This window comes from Cadophora gregata (genome assembly GCF_030347475.1).
Source record: "Cadophora gregata isolate MNR1 chromosome Unknown scaffold_12, whole genome shotgun sequence".
Classification (NCBI taxonomy): Eukaryota; Fungi; Ascomycota; class Leotiomycetes; order Helotiales; family Ploettnerulaceae; genus Cadophora; species Cadophora gregata.
Window position 1 is genome coordinate 1,420,913 of NW_026695935.1, and position 16,660 is coordinate 1,437,572.

General features: G+C 49.2%; 5 protein-coding genes across 6 annotated transcripts; 2 read left to right on the plus strand and 3 right to left on the minus strand.

Annotated features, from left to right (window-relative positions):
• Positions 1–1,306: 1,306 nt before the first annotated feature.
• ONS95_003250 (uncharacterized protein) lies at positions 1,307–3,346 on the minus strand (the record flags this gene model as incomplete). The annotated part of the gene is made up of 4 exons (XM_058496551.1): positions 1,307–2,397; positions 2,477–3,090; positions 3,146–3,223; positions 3,285–3,346. 4 exons carry the CDS (start codon positions 3,344–3,346, stop codon positions 1,307–1,309), a joined length of 1,845 nt encoding a protein of 614 aa, XP_058353803.1.
• Positions 3,347–4,491: 1,145 nt separating this feature from the next.
• Positions 4,492–4,892, minus strand: ONS95_003251 (uncharacterized protein; the record flags this gene model as incomplete). Its single annotated transcript, XM_058496552.1, has 2 exons — positions 4,492–4,574; positions 4,682–4,892. 2 exons carry the CDS (start codon positions 4,890–4,892, stop codon positions 4,492–4,494), a joined length of 294 nt encoding a protein of 97 aa, XP_058353804.1.
• An 881-nt stretch (positions 4,893–5,773) lies between these two features.
• On the plus strand, positions 5,774–7,304 carry ONS95_003252 (uncharacterized protein). The gene is made up of 4 exons (XM_058496553.1): positions 5,774–5,895; positions 5,965–6,329; positions 6,421–6,619; positions 6,694–7,304. The coding sequence occupies exons 1-4, from the start codon at positions 5,872–5,874 to the stop codon at positions 7,138–7,140; spliced, it is 1,035 nt and encodes a 344-aa protein (XP_058353805.1). The 5' UTR covers positions 5,774–5,871; the 3' UTR covers positions 7,141–7,304.
• A 701-nt stretch (positions 7,305–8,005) lies between these two features.
• Positions 8,006–10,855, minus strand: ONS95_003253 (uncharacterized protein; the record flags this gene model as incomplete). Its single annotated transcript, XM_058496554.1, has 4 exons — positions 10,718–10,855; positions 10,064–10,637; positions 9,889–10,014; positions 8,006–9,840 (listed from the first exon to the last, which is right to left on the minus strand). Exons 2-4 carry the CDS (start codon positions 10,194–10,196, stop codon positions 8,006–8,008), a joined length of 2,094 nt encoding a protein of 697 aa, XP_058353806.1. The 5' UTR covers positions 10,197–10,637; positions 10,718–10,855.
• Positions 10,856–13,764: 2,909 nt separating this feature from the next.
• INO1 (Myo-inositol-1-phosphate synthase) lies at positions 13,765–16,541 on the plus strand. Of its 2 annotated transcripts, none has more exons than XM_058496556.1 (3): positions 13,765–15,344; positions 15,405–16,007; positions 16,055–16,541. In XM_058496556.1, the coding sequence occupies exons 1-3, from the start codon at positions 14,638–14,640 to the stop codon at positions 16,362–16,364; spliced, it is 1,620 nt and encodes a 539-aa protein (XP_058353808.1). In that variant the 5' UTR covers positions 13,765–14,637; the 3' UTR covers positions 16,365–16,541. The 2 variants fall into 2 exon arrangements, with proteins under 2 accessions (XP_058353808.1, XP_058353807.1); XM_058496555.1 differs by having other exon boundaries at positions 13,765–14,255; positions 14,400–15,344; positions 15,405–16,541.
• The last annotated feature ends 119 nt before the right edge of the window (positions 16,542–16,660 follow it).

Consider the following 16,660-nt stretch of genomic DNA (forward strand, 5'->3'; position numbering starts at 1 on the left):
AGAACGTGATTCCAGAGGTGTGGTATGAGGTGTCACATTCCTCCTCTTCGCCCTCCCACTGTTTTCGCCTCCTCGTGTGCTGTGTGTTCACTTGTCCCAAGCCTCAAACACCGAAGCAAAGGCTAGAGGTGGATATCGACGGCGTGATTTCTTCGTGGCGTGGCATTGCTCCGTTGTCTTGCAGGAAAAGAGGAGGTGGAGATGGACGCCGTGGGGGGAGCAAGATGGTATGAGAAATGTGGACTATGGTCAATACTGTCCCAGATTTGAGTCGTGGGGGTTGACGGTGGTGGACGGGTGTTTCATGGTAAAGTAAGTATGGACGGTGTAAACCCAGTACATTTCTTATGTACCTATACGGAGTAGGTACTGTAAGGACACGTATCGTACCAAAGTTGAATTTGAGAGGTGGGCGCGGGATGACTTGAGATGTTGGAAAGTAGAGTGCGTGGTATTGTACTGTGGGGCTGTAGTATTGGAGAGGATGGAGAAGGTGCTGACTGTTACCATGGATATCAGAAACCTGGGAATACATACCATGCATACAACGTGCTGCATTTATATTGCGCCCACAGGGGTGAGAGAGGCGTGTAAGCAAGCACGTACAATTCATGTCCATTATCAGAACATCCACCTTCACTGGTTCAATTGGCAACTGTCCTCTCAAAGTCTATCCTTATGCTGTCATTATAGCCTCGGTCCACTCACTTGGTATTTTCGGTTGTTTTGTTTTCATTGAAAAGGCAATGAGTTCCCTTTTGTATCGTGAGCGAACGTGGTGATATGGATAAAGGGGATGTTAGATGAGATGTAATGGCGTGGGGATGCGTGGATATGTAAAATCTGGGCCTGATTGATGGGTATTTTATGATGACCTCAGATTGATCAGGATAGATGATTTTGGCAAGTTGGTCCTGAGATAGTGGCTTGAAGCTACCAGACAGAACTATGGAGGAGAGTAAATAGTATCCTGTAAACAGCTTGTTTACTCTCTTCCGGCTATTTTCAGGGCGGGATGTTGACTGTCCCTCCTGGTACCGATCTTCCTGTGACTCACTAAAGAGAAACTACATAGGAACCGAGAAATTCGTAAATTTTGATACTCTTGTATTTCTGTTACATCTTCTCTACTTGTTAATTATTAAAGAGTGGTAAATTCCAGCAGAATAGCCAATTACTTACTCCCTACCAGCCCTGTTCATGACTGGCTTCATGCTGTCTCTTCTCTCTTCACACTGCACCAATATCGACATCACTACGTCGCATCTTCCGTCTAGAAATCAAAACAGAGCAAATATACCTTCCTTCACGTTTTCTTCATCTCCACCCTTGCCCTTTCAATAACATCCACCCAGATCGGCGGCCGTCTCCTCCTCTCCTCTCCAACACCCTCAGCGTCAAGGCCCCATCGCAACAGATCTTCCTCAGCGCCCCACTTACCCATAGCCATCAAACCCACAGGCACACGTCCTTCAGTCTCCTCAACCGCCTCGTCACCTGCCCCTTTACTTCCCTCCGGCTTTACGTACCCAACTGGCACAGTCAGACCAGGTAATCCCAGGAAGTTCGCCATCCAGACATACTCCATCGTCTTCAGTGTCTGATTCCCATCGCTGATACCGTACTTCAGATCATCTTTATGGCCGATCTTCCAACCTGCGCAGCTCGTCGTCGGCGTGAGGATTATCATGCCCGGGTGTTGCTGCCAGAGATACGCAAGGTGCTGCATCAATAATTGCCGGAGTTTCTGAGCCAGGAGGTAATCGATGGCTGGCGTTACTGTGCCGAGAGAGATCATGATCCTGTTTGCAGAAGTGAGGTTATGCGTGACGGGGAGAAGTGTTGCTGCATCGGTCAAGACGGTCATTGCGTGTGCGATTTGTCCTTCGGAGAGGAAAGGGATGGTGATGGGTACGATGGTGTAGTCATGCACCGTGACCATCTTGTCTATCAGCGAGCGACAGAGTCTCTGGATAGCGGGTGTGCTCCGTGCGAACCATACTTCGGGGATACCCAGGACTTTTACTTTCTTGAGAGAGGGCGAGAGGATTGTTAAGGATGGAGGAGGGAAGATGGATGACGGATCAGGGGCGCCAAGGACTTGGTAGAAGCTTGTTAGAGAAGTGATATCTGAGGCGATGGGACCGTTGACGGCGCAGGTGGAGGAGTGGTTCATGCATGGCTTGAAGGAGAGACGACCGTGGGAGGGCTTGAGTCCGAATACCGAGCAGAAGGAGGCTGGGATACGTATTGAGCCTCCGCCGTCACCTCCTAGGGCGATGGGGATGAGTCCACAGGCTACAGCGTAACCGCATCCACTGGAGGAGCCGCCAGTGTAGTAATTAGGGTTGTAAGGGTTGGGAGGTGTGCCTTTGACTGGGTTGTTGCCGGATGTATCTGTGACATGTGAGTTCATTTTCCGGGATTATGAGAGGAGAGCATGGATATGGGAGCAAATCTTATGGAGAAAACTTACCCAGACCAAATTCATGCATGTGCAGCTTTCCGAAGTTGATGGCTCCAGCCTCATCCATCTTCCTCACACACCATGCGGTGATGGTCTCTCCTGGTGCAGCTTCTCCCGTGTAGTCGTTCACAGATCCGAGGCAGGTCGTATAGCCTTCGATATCATATTCGTCCTTTACAGCAGCTGGTACACCATCTAGTGGTCCAAGAGGTGCCTTTTTCTGGTAACGTAATGTCGAAGCCTCAGCCGCAGCCATAATCAGCTCAACTTTGCTGTCGAACCATCCGGCAGAATACTGGCCAGGTGGAGACGTGTCCTTCTGTATCAGAGGAAGCAAGGCTTTGGCGACAGCAGTAGGAGTCAGGTCTCCAGATAAATACATGGCTGTATAGTCAGATACAGAGTAGTACCCATGACTCGACAACGTTTTTGGTGACGGAGCAGTTGTGGAGTCAACGGCCAGGTCATCTTTGCTCTCAAACGGGGATGTTGGAGCTGTGGTGGGGACAACAGTTGGGTCATATCTAGGTTCGAAGTACTCCAGATAAGTTCGAATCTTGCGTAGGTCGCCAAATCCAGTATTACGCCAAACATTGTGGCGAACCAGCGAGATATTCTCAAGACTGTAAAAAGTGAGCTGATATCTAAAACGCGTGATATTTTGAGAGGGAATCGTACATGAGGGCTGAGATGTAGATAAACCATCCTCTCACGGCCGGATTCTCCTTTCTGTCATTCTTGTAAGGAACATCTGGACTGTTTCAAGATTGTCAGTCACGCTCGTTGCTGATGTACTCGAGGTTTATTTCTCTCTCACCCCTTCCTAGCCTCCGGATAGTTGAAGAAGCCCTTCTTATTCTCCTGCCCTATACTGGCCATCTCGCGGTGTATGGTAGCAGGTTTGCGCGTCAAGGCTATCCTTCCCGATGTAAAATGGAGAAATGATGAAAAGATGAAGCTTCTGGGACTGGGGAAAAAGGCAAAGTAGCGGTGTTTTGGTCGATCGAAATGTTTCGGGTACCTCGGCACCAGCGTAAGCTTGCGTTTTAAGGTTACAGCGATCCAAGGCTTATCAAGCGGTGGCGGATGCCTGTTTGTTTTGGCTGGGTTCCGCGTAACCTTATCGCACGACCCTTGCGTGTTAATGCTTGGCACAACCGGAAAGGGGTTGCTCGCTTAGAATGTTGTTGTGGCGTGGCAAGAGATCATCGTAAGGTACGTCGTCTGACGATCGGTCAGGTTGAATGAAACTAATGAACCATGCTATCAAAATGAATACAAAAGCCAAGCGGAGTCGGCCAATGCGAGAGTTACAGCAATCAGTCAATGCCCGAGTCATCTGTGCCCTGTGACAAAGAGTCAAAGATGCTCAGTGGTAATGAATGAAAGAAAGTTTGTTCAGAGGTCTAGCGTGATCACTTACCAAGAGGGCTCACAGGATTTCTTAGCCTCTTGACTGTCCGTAGAAGGGAGCTTTTGTCTACAACGTTTGGACTGCTTAAGAACTAAAGAGAAGCCGCAGCTTTGAGCTAGCACCAATCTTATTATACTACAATGACATGTGGAATGACACTGTATAACCTCTTCGTTGTGCACACTTGGGACATGCTAGCCAGTGATTCAGACACGTGAATTTACGGAACTTTGCAAGCTAAACTTCGGCTCAAATCAAGCAGTGAATAAAAACATGATCTGTCCTTTGTGCACCAAAATACAGACATTCTCAAGAAAGATTTAGCAGTAGAACTCAGGGTCCACTCCGCCGGTTCCATCAATTGCAGATAAACAATGACCAAGAAAAGTCTCAAAACCCACGTTGAACTTCTGATTTAAGGACTTTCCATCTCCCAAGCATCAATAACAACATAGCTGCCAGAACCTCCTTTCAATACACCAACTGCCACGATCCCGTTCAGCCATGTGTAGTTTGCATTTCCTGTCTCGAACAGAAGACGCAAATGAATCCGACCATCTTGCTTTTGTGGCCCGCTGGTCTGGCGGTAGATATTGGCTCCATCGTCTGTCTAGAAGCCGTAACGAGCATCTGGGTTGAAGATGCCGAAGTTATCGGTGACACCCCAGTCTGCTCCTAGGTCGATGATGGTTCCTTGAAAGTTTCAGATATATATATGCTCAATCAGAAACCGCGTGAGTAAAGACATCCAGTCATGAGAAGGACCTATTATGAATCGAAGTAGGATGACACGGCCTTACCTTTCATCCTTGGACCTTCGAACGTGTCGCCAATGATGGGAATAGCAACTCTTTTCCCTTTGGGACCATCACCGTACTGGATCGTTGGCCCCAAAGTCGCGTTCGCAGTATAAAGATACGTGAGCCGTGGAGGTTTTGGTTCCGTGAGGTTTACCTGTGTCAAAGCACTGGTGAGAAGTGAGAGAGTGAGGACGATCTTATATCCAAACATTCTTGACGTGATAGCGATGCAAGTTAGAAAAATTGGTGCCGAATAATGGGCGTTTGCCTTGCCACTGAATGAAACAGACGCTGAGCATACGAGCGAGTCCCTTCTTTGAATATATACTGAATGAATAGTATATTATTGTACCTGCCATTCATTTTCCTGACCTCATTGCCGATTGATGATCCCGGTGGTCGATTTTGCGGGGAAATCCTGAAGGCCTCGCTTATTCCATCATGCTCGTCCTCAGCTTCAATATGGATATCAGAGCAACAATATAGAATGACATAATAGTACTAGGATATATTGAAGAGAGTGAGCCTAAAATTTTTGGCCTGTATGAATTGCCATCTAGTACGATCCCGAGACTAAAATCACTTCCCTTCCTGAAAATGGCTCCAACTTGAAAGTCAGAGTCAACTGGACTGGAGAAAGCTATAGGAGCTGCAGATAGTGTTTGGAAGTACTTTCTGTTATTATTGATTATTTTGAGGCATGACACATGGATGGAAGGAGTTGTAAAGCCACACTTTACAAATGCCATTCCCAGTACTGAAGGGCTTCAGTTTTACATATCAAATGGATTTGCTCTCCCATAAACGATAGACACTATATGCAGAAATTGATTACATCGAAAAGACGCTCCCATTTGTCAAACCCCATCATACATACTAGTTCAAGAAAAGTCCAAGATCAGGTATGTCGTAAACAGTTCTAAGCCATTTTTGTTTGTTGCCACCAACTAAGCGAGAGTCCTCTGATAAGTGGGCAATCTCGGGGTGGACCGCCTCGAGATTCGTGACCAATCATATCTGAGCAGTGACATCTTTTTGCGAATGTCATCGTAGGCGAATGCTTGTTTAATATTTCAATTATAAGAAGTCATCCGCTAATTTACTCTGCTCTGCCAGTTCTCTTTTTCAATCCGAACAGGGTATCAACCACTACTGTATACCTTTGATATCGTCTATACCCTGGTCGACTGATGTCTATTTGTTTCCGCCGTATAGTAAGTTCGAGTTCTAGATCTCAAGAAGTCTTTTCAAGGTATCAAATTACTGAAGCTAACGAGTTCAAGGGTACAACCACTCTGAGAAGCCACACAGCTAGCCTCTCAAAGCCGGCGAGATTCCGCTTCATTAGTTCAATGCCTGGAACTATCGCCATCAATGGCGACTTGAACAATATTTCGGTCTTGCGGCAAGTGGAGCAGATAGTGGTGGATCCAGCTTTCTCTCACAGGTCCCTCGCTATCACAGAAGAAAAAGATGATGCAGACGTGCGGAAGACGTATAGACCATTTTTACTCGATGAAGAAGTAACATCGAGTGACTGGATCAGCAAGCTGGAACTGAGTACCGCTATCAAATTAGCTGAGGCGGACTTGGCAGCCACGGGTGAGAGGTTAAAGGTGTTGGTGCTGTATGGAAGTCTGCGGTCGAGGTGAGATCTGAAACCCTTACCCGGAAGCCCGAATTTTGGGATTATTCGAAGAGGGGTTTCTTCAGGGATGGATGTTGACTGAAAAATCTAGGTCTTACTCCAAACTACTTGCATTTGAAGCTTCACGGATCCTCTTCAGATTAGGCTGCGACGTCCGAATCTACGACCCAGCAGGTCTCCCCGTGAAAGACGACGTCCAGCATAATCATTCCAAAGTCCAGGAACTCCGAGACCTGAGCAGGTGGAGCGATGGCCAAGTGTGGATATCACCTGAGCAGCATGGCAACTTGGTGAGCTCCATTCCATGTCTTTCTCAAGGGAACCGACACACGACCTAAGCAGAGAGAACACTAACAGAATCTAGACAGCAGTCTTCAAAAACCAAATCGACTGGATCCCCCTCTCCGTCGGCTCCGTCCGGCCAACCCAGGGCCGCACCCTCGCCATCGCCGAAGTCTCCGGCGGCTCTCAGTCCTTCAACGCCGTCAACTCGCTCCGCATCCTCGGCCGCTGGATGCGCATGTTCGTCATCCCGAACCAATCTTCCGTTCCTCAAGCCTACACGCAATTCACGTCTGAAGACGACGAGGCGGAAGGAGGCAGTAGGATGAAGCCCAGTGGGAACCGGGACAGGATCGTGGATTGTATGGAGGAGTTTGTGAAGTATACGATTGTGATGAGGCCGCATTTTGGGCTGTTTTCGGATAGGTTTAGTGAGAGGGAGGAGAGGGCTAGGAAGGCGGAGGTGGAGAGGGAGACGGTGGAGAAGGAAAAGGAGAAGTTGGTTGTCGAGCAGAATGTTCCGATGTAGACACTGGTGCCAGTGCTAGACAATTCATTTTGGGTTCTGACAGGACAGAATTATACAAGATAGATTTGAGGCTTAGGACGCTATAGATGGAGCTTAGATACTGTAAGCTGAGTAGCATAGCACACCCCTACCAGTGACTTGATGCTCTCAGCACTGAAGCAAACAGCTCTTCTCGTTCCAATTTTAAGTGCGTTTTTCTGATAGTACGGCGACTAGGAGACGACGAAATGAATAGCATGCATACGATCCTATACACGATTCAGCCCCATTGTAGTCTCTTGGGCCAAAATCAAGCCGTCCACACGATACTTATCGTCACGATAGTTTACCGAAGGCTCAAGAGGCAAACAAAGTAAGATCTCGTAGTAAACATTCATATTCCTTCATGTATGTCCACTCTGCTCCTCCCACCCACATTATATACATTAGATTCTATGTAACTACTATAACGACCAGCCTCGACCAGCTGCTCTTCTCAATGTACAAAAATCGTGATATCCAAGAGCTAGCCGGCCGAAAGCTGAGGAGGGTATCCTAACAATAAAAGGGTTGTAGCGAGAGGCTAAAATGTCGTTCTGCTACGATGCGCTGCATGCGTACATGCAAGCCAGATGCAATGATAAGGAAGCAAGGAAGGAAGGGTATAAAGACGGATCCGCGCTAGGATCCGCGTAAATGCAAATGCAGATGCGAAATGCCAAAGTGTTGTATGTGCGCAATGCGAAGAGGTCGAATATTTAAACACAGAAACCTTTCGTTTGAGGTCGGAAGGTCGTGTGAGATTGCCGAAGTGGAATGGCAGTCCTTTTATGATCATGGTCGTCGATGTCGAATTCTTCGTCACGTATTCGAGCCAGCCCACTCTTTACATCATCATCAGTCGAGTCGTTCTTCGTTCCATCCTGTTGGTTCCCTGCCCGCCAGTACCAGGGCCGAGGAATCTGGGTTGCGATTGGGCCCTACGGAATGCGTCTCGTTCGCAATATACGCGACCGTTCATTTCAAAATAGTCGTGTCGAAGAGTTCGTCTGCAATCTGCGCATGTCAAACAGGCAGGGTGGAACTTCTCCTTCCGTTCGCTTTCGAGGTACTGTCCTTCGATACCTCTGTCACAGGTTGTACAGACGCTGCCGTTGAGTTTGTGGTAGTGGCGTTCACAGTATGGTGAGTCGTCCATTACGTAGAATGTTGCAGTTTGGAAGGGTTCCGAGCAGGTTTTGCAGACGAAGCAATGCTTGTGGTATCTTCCAGTAAGGCGTCCATCTGCAGACGATACTGACTTTCCCTTAATTGCCTCACCGCACCCTTTGCAATTTCCTTTCGAAGTACCTGGGCGACTGCCAGTGTTAGGCCGGTTGGCGGTCGTTGGTCGGTTGGCGGTTGATGGGCGCTGCAGTGTTGGTTGTTGACGTTCGCTTCGTAGTGGTGAGAGTGAGCGACTTTGGGTCGGTGGAGCTGGAGATAGGCGATCAAATTGAATTGCAGGATCCATCGGTGACTCGGGAGATTGCATTGAGGGGGCAAGGCTTTGCTGCGGCTGTGGTCGAGCATATTGATTTCTACTCCTCGGTGGCGAGGCACTCGAGGACATCTTTCTGGGCTCCAGGTTGGACATGGACGACTGTAAATCAGCCATCAAAGAGTCTACCTTGGTAGCATCTGATGGTTGGCGACGTGACCTTGGTGGACTCGACCGGGAGCTGGCCTTGCTCTGGTCGCTATATCCTGAGGCATTGGAGGACGAGGATTCAGTCGGGGTGTGATATGGATTTCCAATTCCAAATTCTGCAGCGAGGTTGAGATTGCTTGGTACCGGTGGTGCATCACCAAGTCTTGCATCTACTCGTGGTCGTATTAAACTGACACCTCGTGGGGGCGGAGCTCTTGTGAGATCCGGGCCTGACATGGAAGGTTTCCTCCTTTGTCTCGCTGGCGATGTTGATCGATCATCATTCAGGCCTGTGTCATTAGATGGTCTTCGTAGACGGGGTTCTGATGGTCGTCTGAAGAAGCCGTCTTGACTCTCGTTCGCCAAGGGAAAGGTTTGAGATCTGCTCTCTTGCGTGAGAGGTTCTCTCTGAATGTCATCCCCCAAAGGTGGTCCGAATCCACCATAGCCCTGTTTTCTTGGGACCCTTGGTGCCATGATCCCAGACCTTGACCCATTCGAACTATTGGTTGATGTTCGAGAGTGGCCTGGCGGTCCAGCTGTAGATGGTCGTTTTATGCTTCCTCCAATTTCCGCCGTTGCAGACGACATTGTGGCATCTGCTAAACTTCCACCAGTTCCATTTCGGCGATGACCTGGTCCAGCTGGTGGACCACTTGGCTTCCTTCTTCCATCAAAAGGGCCTGGAGCAATGGTATTCATCCTCTGTAAAATCCCACCACTTGTTGCTGTCCTTGGACTGACAGGTGCATACATCGAATCTGGTTCCGCATACGTCCTTCCCATCCCGTCATATCCACCTCCTTGTTTAGGTTTCTGCGATCCCGTCTTCGTACCAGGGAATGGCGGAAATGCACTGTCAAGATTGGACGATAGTAGTTCGGGCGACGGCGGTGTTCGATGTATTGGAGCAGTTGCGCTTCGCAAAGGTCGCATATACGGTGATCTCTGCCCATCACTCATAGGCGACACACTTCGAGACGGTGAAGCGCTCACTGGGGTCAACTCGTCCTGTGGAATGAATGGTCGGTCTGAAAAGATTAGCATTCTGCTAGTATTGGGGGCGAAATCTAGCGTACTCGCAACACCAGTATCGACTCTCGGTGGAGGCGCTCGCCCAGGCTTCAAATAGCTCGGGCCATTCGTTGCATTCTGTTTATATGGCATCCTATCGAAGTTGCCGTAGCTATCTGGCGGAGGTGTTGCTGAGCATATTAGCCAAACAGTCATTTTGTTCTACAGCTCAAAACTCACGTTCACCTGCCATCGTTGGTACAGGCGGGGCGCCGCATACATGATCTCCCATGTGGGAGATCTCGATATCCTGGGCGCACATAGAACATTTTATCGTCGGTAAAAAGCTCGAAGCTCTCTCGTTGTATGCCATCCTTCAAAGTACTTTCTACCTCCAGCCCTTCTTTCATAGATTTGTGGTGTTTATGAATACATGTGCAGCCACCAGAATCGAATCGGGCGGTGAGTGTGAGGTCGAAAGGTTATGATCCAAAGCCTGCTGGCGTGTTTGTCTGTTGTTTCCAGGTAACTCTAAGATCTACCAAATACGAGGATGTCATGGAACTCAATTCTAGAAGGTTATCACCAGCTTCGCGGTGGCAGATCAATCGGGAGTGTTGAAGGGTTTGTCCTGGTTCTTTTCGTGCCAATGGAGGGGAAGTCGGAAACGCTATTCGAGGAAGGGCGGTTCTAGCAGATTGATGTGTTGCGATACAGGATGACTGCTCCCAAGGCCAGCTGGAACGGTAGTGACAGTGAGCAAACAATGGCGGATTCAGACAAAGCTTTGCTAGAGAGTCTCGTGGGCGCGGAACTGGAGTTGAATGTTAGAGAATCGTCTCGGGGTTCTGGATGGGCTCGAGGGTGGTCGTGGTTGGGGTTGAACTACCTTACCTTTCGTTACCTTACAGAAAGGAGGAGCCCTGTGTCATTTACCCCTGTACCTGTACTGTAATATGCGAGGGAATATGGCTGGGCCGGGGAGGCCCTGTCACTTTTCAGTGGACCACGCTCGGGAGTCGGGACAGTTCGAGATTCAGGGGGCGGTGATAGGCCGAAGGGGGCACGGAGCTGTTTGGTCGTTTTTGTGGGTGCTGTGCTGTGCTGTGCTACTGTATGGTGCTGATAACAACCTAAAATGCGATGGATGCTCTGCTCGTTGCTACTGTGCCGGTTGAGTTGAGCGTGAGTGCTTCTCCCTGATGCCGCAATAAAGACCATCTGCCACATTGCACATTGCAGGCCCAGATTTGAACTTTGTACCTTAGGTAAGGTAGGTAGGTACTCCTTCACTTCCTCAAGTCTCGGCTCACTAAGGTAAGCTCACTAAAACTCCAGGGTCCACAGCGTCAATAATCATTCATTCAAAACATCCACTAACAGAGCAGTGAGCACACCCTCCGGCCGCCGAGGCGTCACTTCGCAAAGGCTGCTTGCCCCCAAAAGAGCCTAGAGATAGAGTTACGGTGGAACCCATGCATCTCCAGAATATCAACGAGACACCGCCAGACGGCCCAGCACTCACATCTGCCGCCTGCCTGAGGTGTTTTCGCACTGATTCAGGCAGTCTACGGCACGATGTCTCACTCCTAACAGTTCACGCCGCTGATAGTGGCTGATGTCAATAATGTGCTTCTGCACCTTTTGAAGTGGTCACTTAAGGTGTTTTCGTTGGCAGAGCAGCAGCTGCCCCCATACTACTTCTGATGTGCCGTGCAGTGCGTGCACCCAAATTACAACCGGGTTACTCAGGCTCCTGAGGTCGTATTTACTCCGGCGCAAGAGTGGTTCTCACATCAACAGCGTCCCGTCGTTATCTTGTCCGTCTCCTTCGGCACAGTAGTAGTAAATTTACTGTAGCCCTCTCCTCTACAGTAGTAGTAGCGACGGGCTCGGCGGGAACCATTCATGAACCGAAATTCCCTGTGCCTGACTGCGCGAACCTAAAATTAAGCTGCGGCGGCCTCTACGGCCAATAATGGCGTCAACTGGGTCTCCATCCATCCTGATTCGGTCACGACAAACAATTTCCCGCACCGTCCGTGAGCCCCTGATCTTCGAACAGCAGCCAAAAGAGGCTGCCTCATCTCTGTAAAAAGAGGATCACCCGCCACAGCCTCAAAGAACCTTCCATGTCGAGTTTAACCACGGCCAAAGGGCCAGTTCAGTAGTAGTGAAGGTCAATAATCGGCAGTCATGAGCCACCAGACAGGGACATGCTAAAGAGAGACATAGCATCGTGGCGACTCGACGATCTCTAAGATTGACTTCCTCTGAATGTTAAAGAGGGTTTGTTTCATAAAACATCCAGCATCCTACTGTAACGCCAGCCAGTGGCATCCATGGCTTGCAGCTCTCCCCAGACGCACTGCTTACATCGATGATCTACCCCCCTCATGATCATGTCTCAATCCCCTACCAACTGATGGCAACTGCGCGCGATCGAAGGAAGGAGTGGAAGCGCTCACGATCCGGCCATCTGGTCGCCGCCCACATGAGGCATCAAACGTTTTACTTTTCTCGCTCAACCCTTGCTCCTGGTCGGGTCTGATCAGAACGTCAGAAGATGACTTGCATGGCGCCTGGACGTTCATTCTTTCAGTCGTTCGCTCATCATCGTTTAAAGCTGTTTACCAATGAGAAGCCCTCTCGCAAGCAACCTCGTTTCTGCAACACGGATGTCTGAGCGATGTTTCTACCGACCGCATGAGGATGAAATACTGCGAATCTGGGATTATTGCGAGAATCGAAATTATGTTTACGCTTGATGCTTGAAAGTCGGTCATAGGCTAGAAAAAAATATCTCACATCGTGCCGTTCATCTTGGAAGGCTAAGGTTCCGCTGTCATTGGTAGCATATTTTTTCCCGTAAGATTGGAACTTGTCACTTGGGACCAGTCACGATCTCGGCACCCGATTGACATCTTGCTGCGACTCGGCGGGTGAAACAGTGAATTACTTCTAGACCAAGCACTTTGAAATTGATAAGAGTGGCAGATAAGAAGTTGCAATCAAGATGGCTCGTGACATGACGAACGATGTTGACACTGGACAACCTGTTGTTGCATGGGCCAGGATGTGGATAGCTGCTGGCGCAGGTCTGCAGGAGGTAAGCGAGTACCGTTCATGGCCAGAACTCGGGTACGGAAATTTGAGCAATTCGGAACATCTGGATAAATGCTCAATGTGACGCTGAAGAGCCTCCAGGCTGCAATGTCTAATGCTTGAATGGTTATTGAGACGGAATTGTGTTCTATTCCATGCCTGGGAGCGGACAGACATTGATGCCTCCTGCAACAAGTACCGAAAAACCATTGATGATGACGGGAGTTGAGGATTCAGTTGCCAACTGATCTAGCTTTCCGCATCGCGCTCACATTTGTCCGCTTGAACTTGCGGTGAGGTTTCTAGACCAAGTCTGGCCAAGGGTATCTAATCTTCACGAGTTTGGCGCTCACCTACAGGACGCTACGGAAGAAGTCGTTGATGAGGGTTGACCTGACCGCCATTTGAAAGATAAAGACTAGAACACGTGACGCTTCATAATACTCACTGTATTTGAGAAATGGTAAAGTTAGACCAGGGAATCGGAAGCTGAAAAAGGAGATGACGACGACTTGATGATTCTATTGCAAAAGTCAACAAGAACCAGGGAGAACGGATGTGGAGACAAGTGAACGTGAACTGAAGGTAGTTGAACTGGAGCGGAAGCTCGGAATAGGGGTCAAGCTTTTCAATGCTGGGGAGAGGCGTGAAAACCATCCCGAGGTTTGGCACAATTTCGCATTTTGTCGTCTGAGAAGGACCCCGCCTTCTGGCTGTTTTAATCGCAAGCATTTCTGCAGCCTTGTAGATAGTACGCTGTCTAACTGTAGGCCGTTTCTTCCCTTGGTTGGATACGGGAATGAGAGACAATGTACTCCATTTGTTTGAAGACATTACACAGAGATCTATCACCTCTCCATCTTTTGGTACCTCCACATGCTGTGTTCCCAGGGGTTGCGTCGGATTCGTCCGGGTGCAACAGCGCACAAGACAGCTGCATGTCCCTCACTAAACCTCTTTGAGCTCCTTGTACAGCGAATGGCGGGCTTATCGCACTGGGAATCCAGGCACAAGAGCTGCCCCTCCACGCTGATTAGCATGCGTAGTGGGGCAGCGCAGGTGCTGGTGCTGGTCTACCGTACCGCCTGCCGAGCTGTCGTCCCAACTTACTTCGTATCTCATCCTTCCCTTCCATTTATATATCTGCCTAGCCCCCCCTTCGCTCTTCGCTCTTCGCTCTTCTCTCTTCTTTCCTCACCCACAACAGTCAGAAAAATCACCTTTCAAACCCAAACCAGACTTCAACCTAACCCAAATTAACCATTTCGATTACACTTACGAGTGTAATCACCACAACCGTCAAGACGTTTTCCAATCTCCTTAACTCGTAAGACTCTGCTTTTGTTTACTTCAATCGATCGATCGTGATGGCGGATGTGTACGGATGGAGGCTATCGCGCCACCTCTTCGCCCCTTCCTCTTTCAACCTCATTGATTCTCTCTTGGGCATTCACTGATCCGTTCCTTCCAGGTCTCATCACCCCTTCAACTCAGCCCGCTGCTCTCCTTCCGGTGGAGCGTCGGACTCTCCATTCACTCGATAAATACTCTCCTTCCTAACTTCGAACTCCAAATTTCTTCTACTCCCAAACATCAACAAACAACTCTTCCAATTCGCACTCCTACAACAATCACTATCATACCATAATTCTTTGCGATTCACACACTTGCACACTCTCTCAATCACTCAATAAATATCTATCGAAATCATGGCTCCTCACGCTGATGATACCTCTGCCTGCAACAATGGCTCCTACCCAGCACCAACTTCCTCCAACGCCGAGTTGTTCACAGTCTCCTCACCAAATGTCGTCTACTCCGACAATGAGATTCGTTCCAAGTACTCCTACCGTACCACTCTCATTACGGAGTCTGGAGATGGCAAGTTCGTTGCTACTCCCAAGGAGACCGTCTATGACTTCAAGGTTGATCGCAAAGTTCCCAAGACCGGTATGATGCTTGTCGGCTGGGGTGGTAACAACGGTACCACAGTCACTGCTGGTATCATTGCCAATCGCCGTGGTATCACCTGGGACACCCGTGAAGGTCCTCGTGCCGCTAACTACTATGGCTCCCTTGTCATGGGCTCTACTGTCAAGCTTGGTACCAATGCTCAAACCTCCAAAGATGTCAACATTCCCTTCCAGAACATACTTCCAATGGTTCACCCCAATGACCTTGTCATTGGTGGTTGGGACATCAGCGGTATGAACTTGGCTCAAGCCATGGATCGTGCTGCAGTTCTCGAGCCAACCTTGAAGGCCCAGGTCAAGAAGGAGATGGTTCAGATGACCCCTCTTCCCAGCATTTACTACCCTGACTTCATCGCTGCCAACCAGGAGGATCGTGCCGACAACATCCTGCCAGGTAGCAAGGCTTCCCTTGAACACGTCGAGAAGATCCGCAAGGACATCCGGTATGTACTCCATCCGCTCACTCCCAAGGCTGCTCTGAACGTTTGCTAACCCCTCTCAAGTGATTTCAAGGCCAACAATGGACTCGACAAGGTCATTGTTCAATGGACTGCCAACACTGAGCGCTTTGCTGAGTTGATTGATGGTGTCAACGACACCGCCGATAATCTCTTGAAGGCCATTGAGAACGGACATGAGGAGGTTGCCCCATCCACTGTCTTCGCTGTTGCCTGTATCCTCGAGGGTGCTCCCTTCATCAACGGCTCCCCACAGAACACCTTCGTCCCAGGTTGCATTGAGCTCGCCGAGCGTCACAACGCCTTCATTGGTGGTGATGATTTCAAGTCCGGCCAAACCAAGATGAAGTCTGCTTTGGTTGACTTTTTGATCAGCGCTGGTATCAAGCTCACCTCCATTGCCAGCTACAACCATCTTGGCAACAACGATGGCAAGAATCTCAGCTCTCAGAAGCAATTCCGCTCCAAGGAGATCTCCAAGTCCAATGTCGTCGATGACATGGTTGAGGCAAACTCTGTTCTCTACAAGCCAGGAGAGCACCCTGATCACACCGTCGTTATCAAGTACATGCCAGCTGTTGGTGACAACAAGCGTGCTTTGGACGAGTACTATGCTGAAATCTTCATGGGCGGTCACCAGACCATCTCGTAAGTTCCTTCTTTCTCGCACCCACATCACCTGCTAACAAGTCTAGTCTCTTCAATGTCTGCGAGGACTCTCTGCTCGCTTCTCCATTGATCATTGACTTGGTCGTCATTGCTGAGATGTTCACTCGCATCCAATGGAAAGCTGCCTCTACTGATGGTGCCACCACCAAGGAGTTCAAGAACTTCCACAGCGTCCTCAGCGTCTTGAGCTTCATGCTTAAGGCTCCATTGACTCCTCCAGGAACTCCTGTCATCAATGCTCTTGCTAAGCAGCGCAGTGCGTTGGTCAACATCTTCCGTGCTTGTGTTGGTCTCGAGCCCGAGAATGACATGACCCTTGAGCACAAGCTGTTCTAAATGCTGAGCTTGTTCGGAGCTGGTTCTTTCTGGGATCTGGTTTCTTCTCGGGATTACTAGTTTGAGCTCGTGGTGCGTCGTTGGGGGTTGATGGGAACTACTAGGCTCATGGGTGCGTTACTTTCTGCGCGGTCTACTCCACGGCGATAAGTGCCATGCATTCGTTCTTTAGACTCATACAATAATGAAGCACAATTGTTCTTCACAATCTCCTTCTAACTCGTTGATGTGATCTTGATATTTCGCAATTTAAGCCCAGGATGGTTGGGTTGGACGATCCGGTACAGGCGAGCTTT

Coding starts and splice junctions, on each gene's coding strand:
- ONS95_003252 (XM_058496553.1), top strand. CDS start 5,872: ATGTCTATTTGTTTCCGCCGTATA. Junction 5,896..5,964: donor CTATTTGTTTCCGCCGTATA/GTAAGTTCGAGT, acceptor AACGAGTTCAAG/GGTACAACCACTCTGAGAAG. Junction 6,330..6,420: donor TATGGAAGTCTGCGGTCGAG/GTGAGATCTGAA, acceptor TGAAAAATCTAG/GTCTTACTCCAAACTACTTG.
- INO1 (XM_058496556.1), top strand. CDS start 14,638: ATGGCTCCTCACGCTGATGATACCTCTGCCTGCAACAATGGCTCCTAC. Junction 15,345..15,404: donor AAGATCCGCAAGGACATCCG/GTATGTACTCCA, acceptor ACCCCTCTCAAG/TGATTTCAAGGCCAACAATG. Junction 16,008..16,054: donor GGCGGTCACCAGACCATCTC/GTAAGTTCCTTC, acceptor TAACAAGTCTAG/TCTCTTCAATGTCTGCGAGG.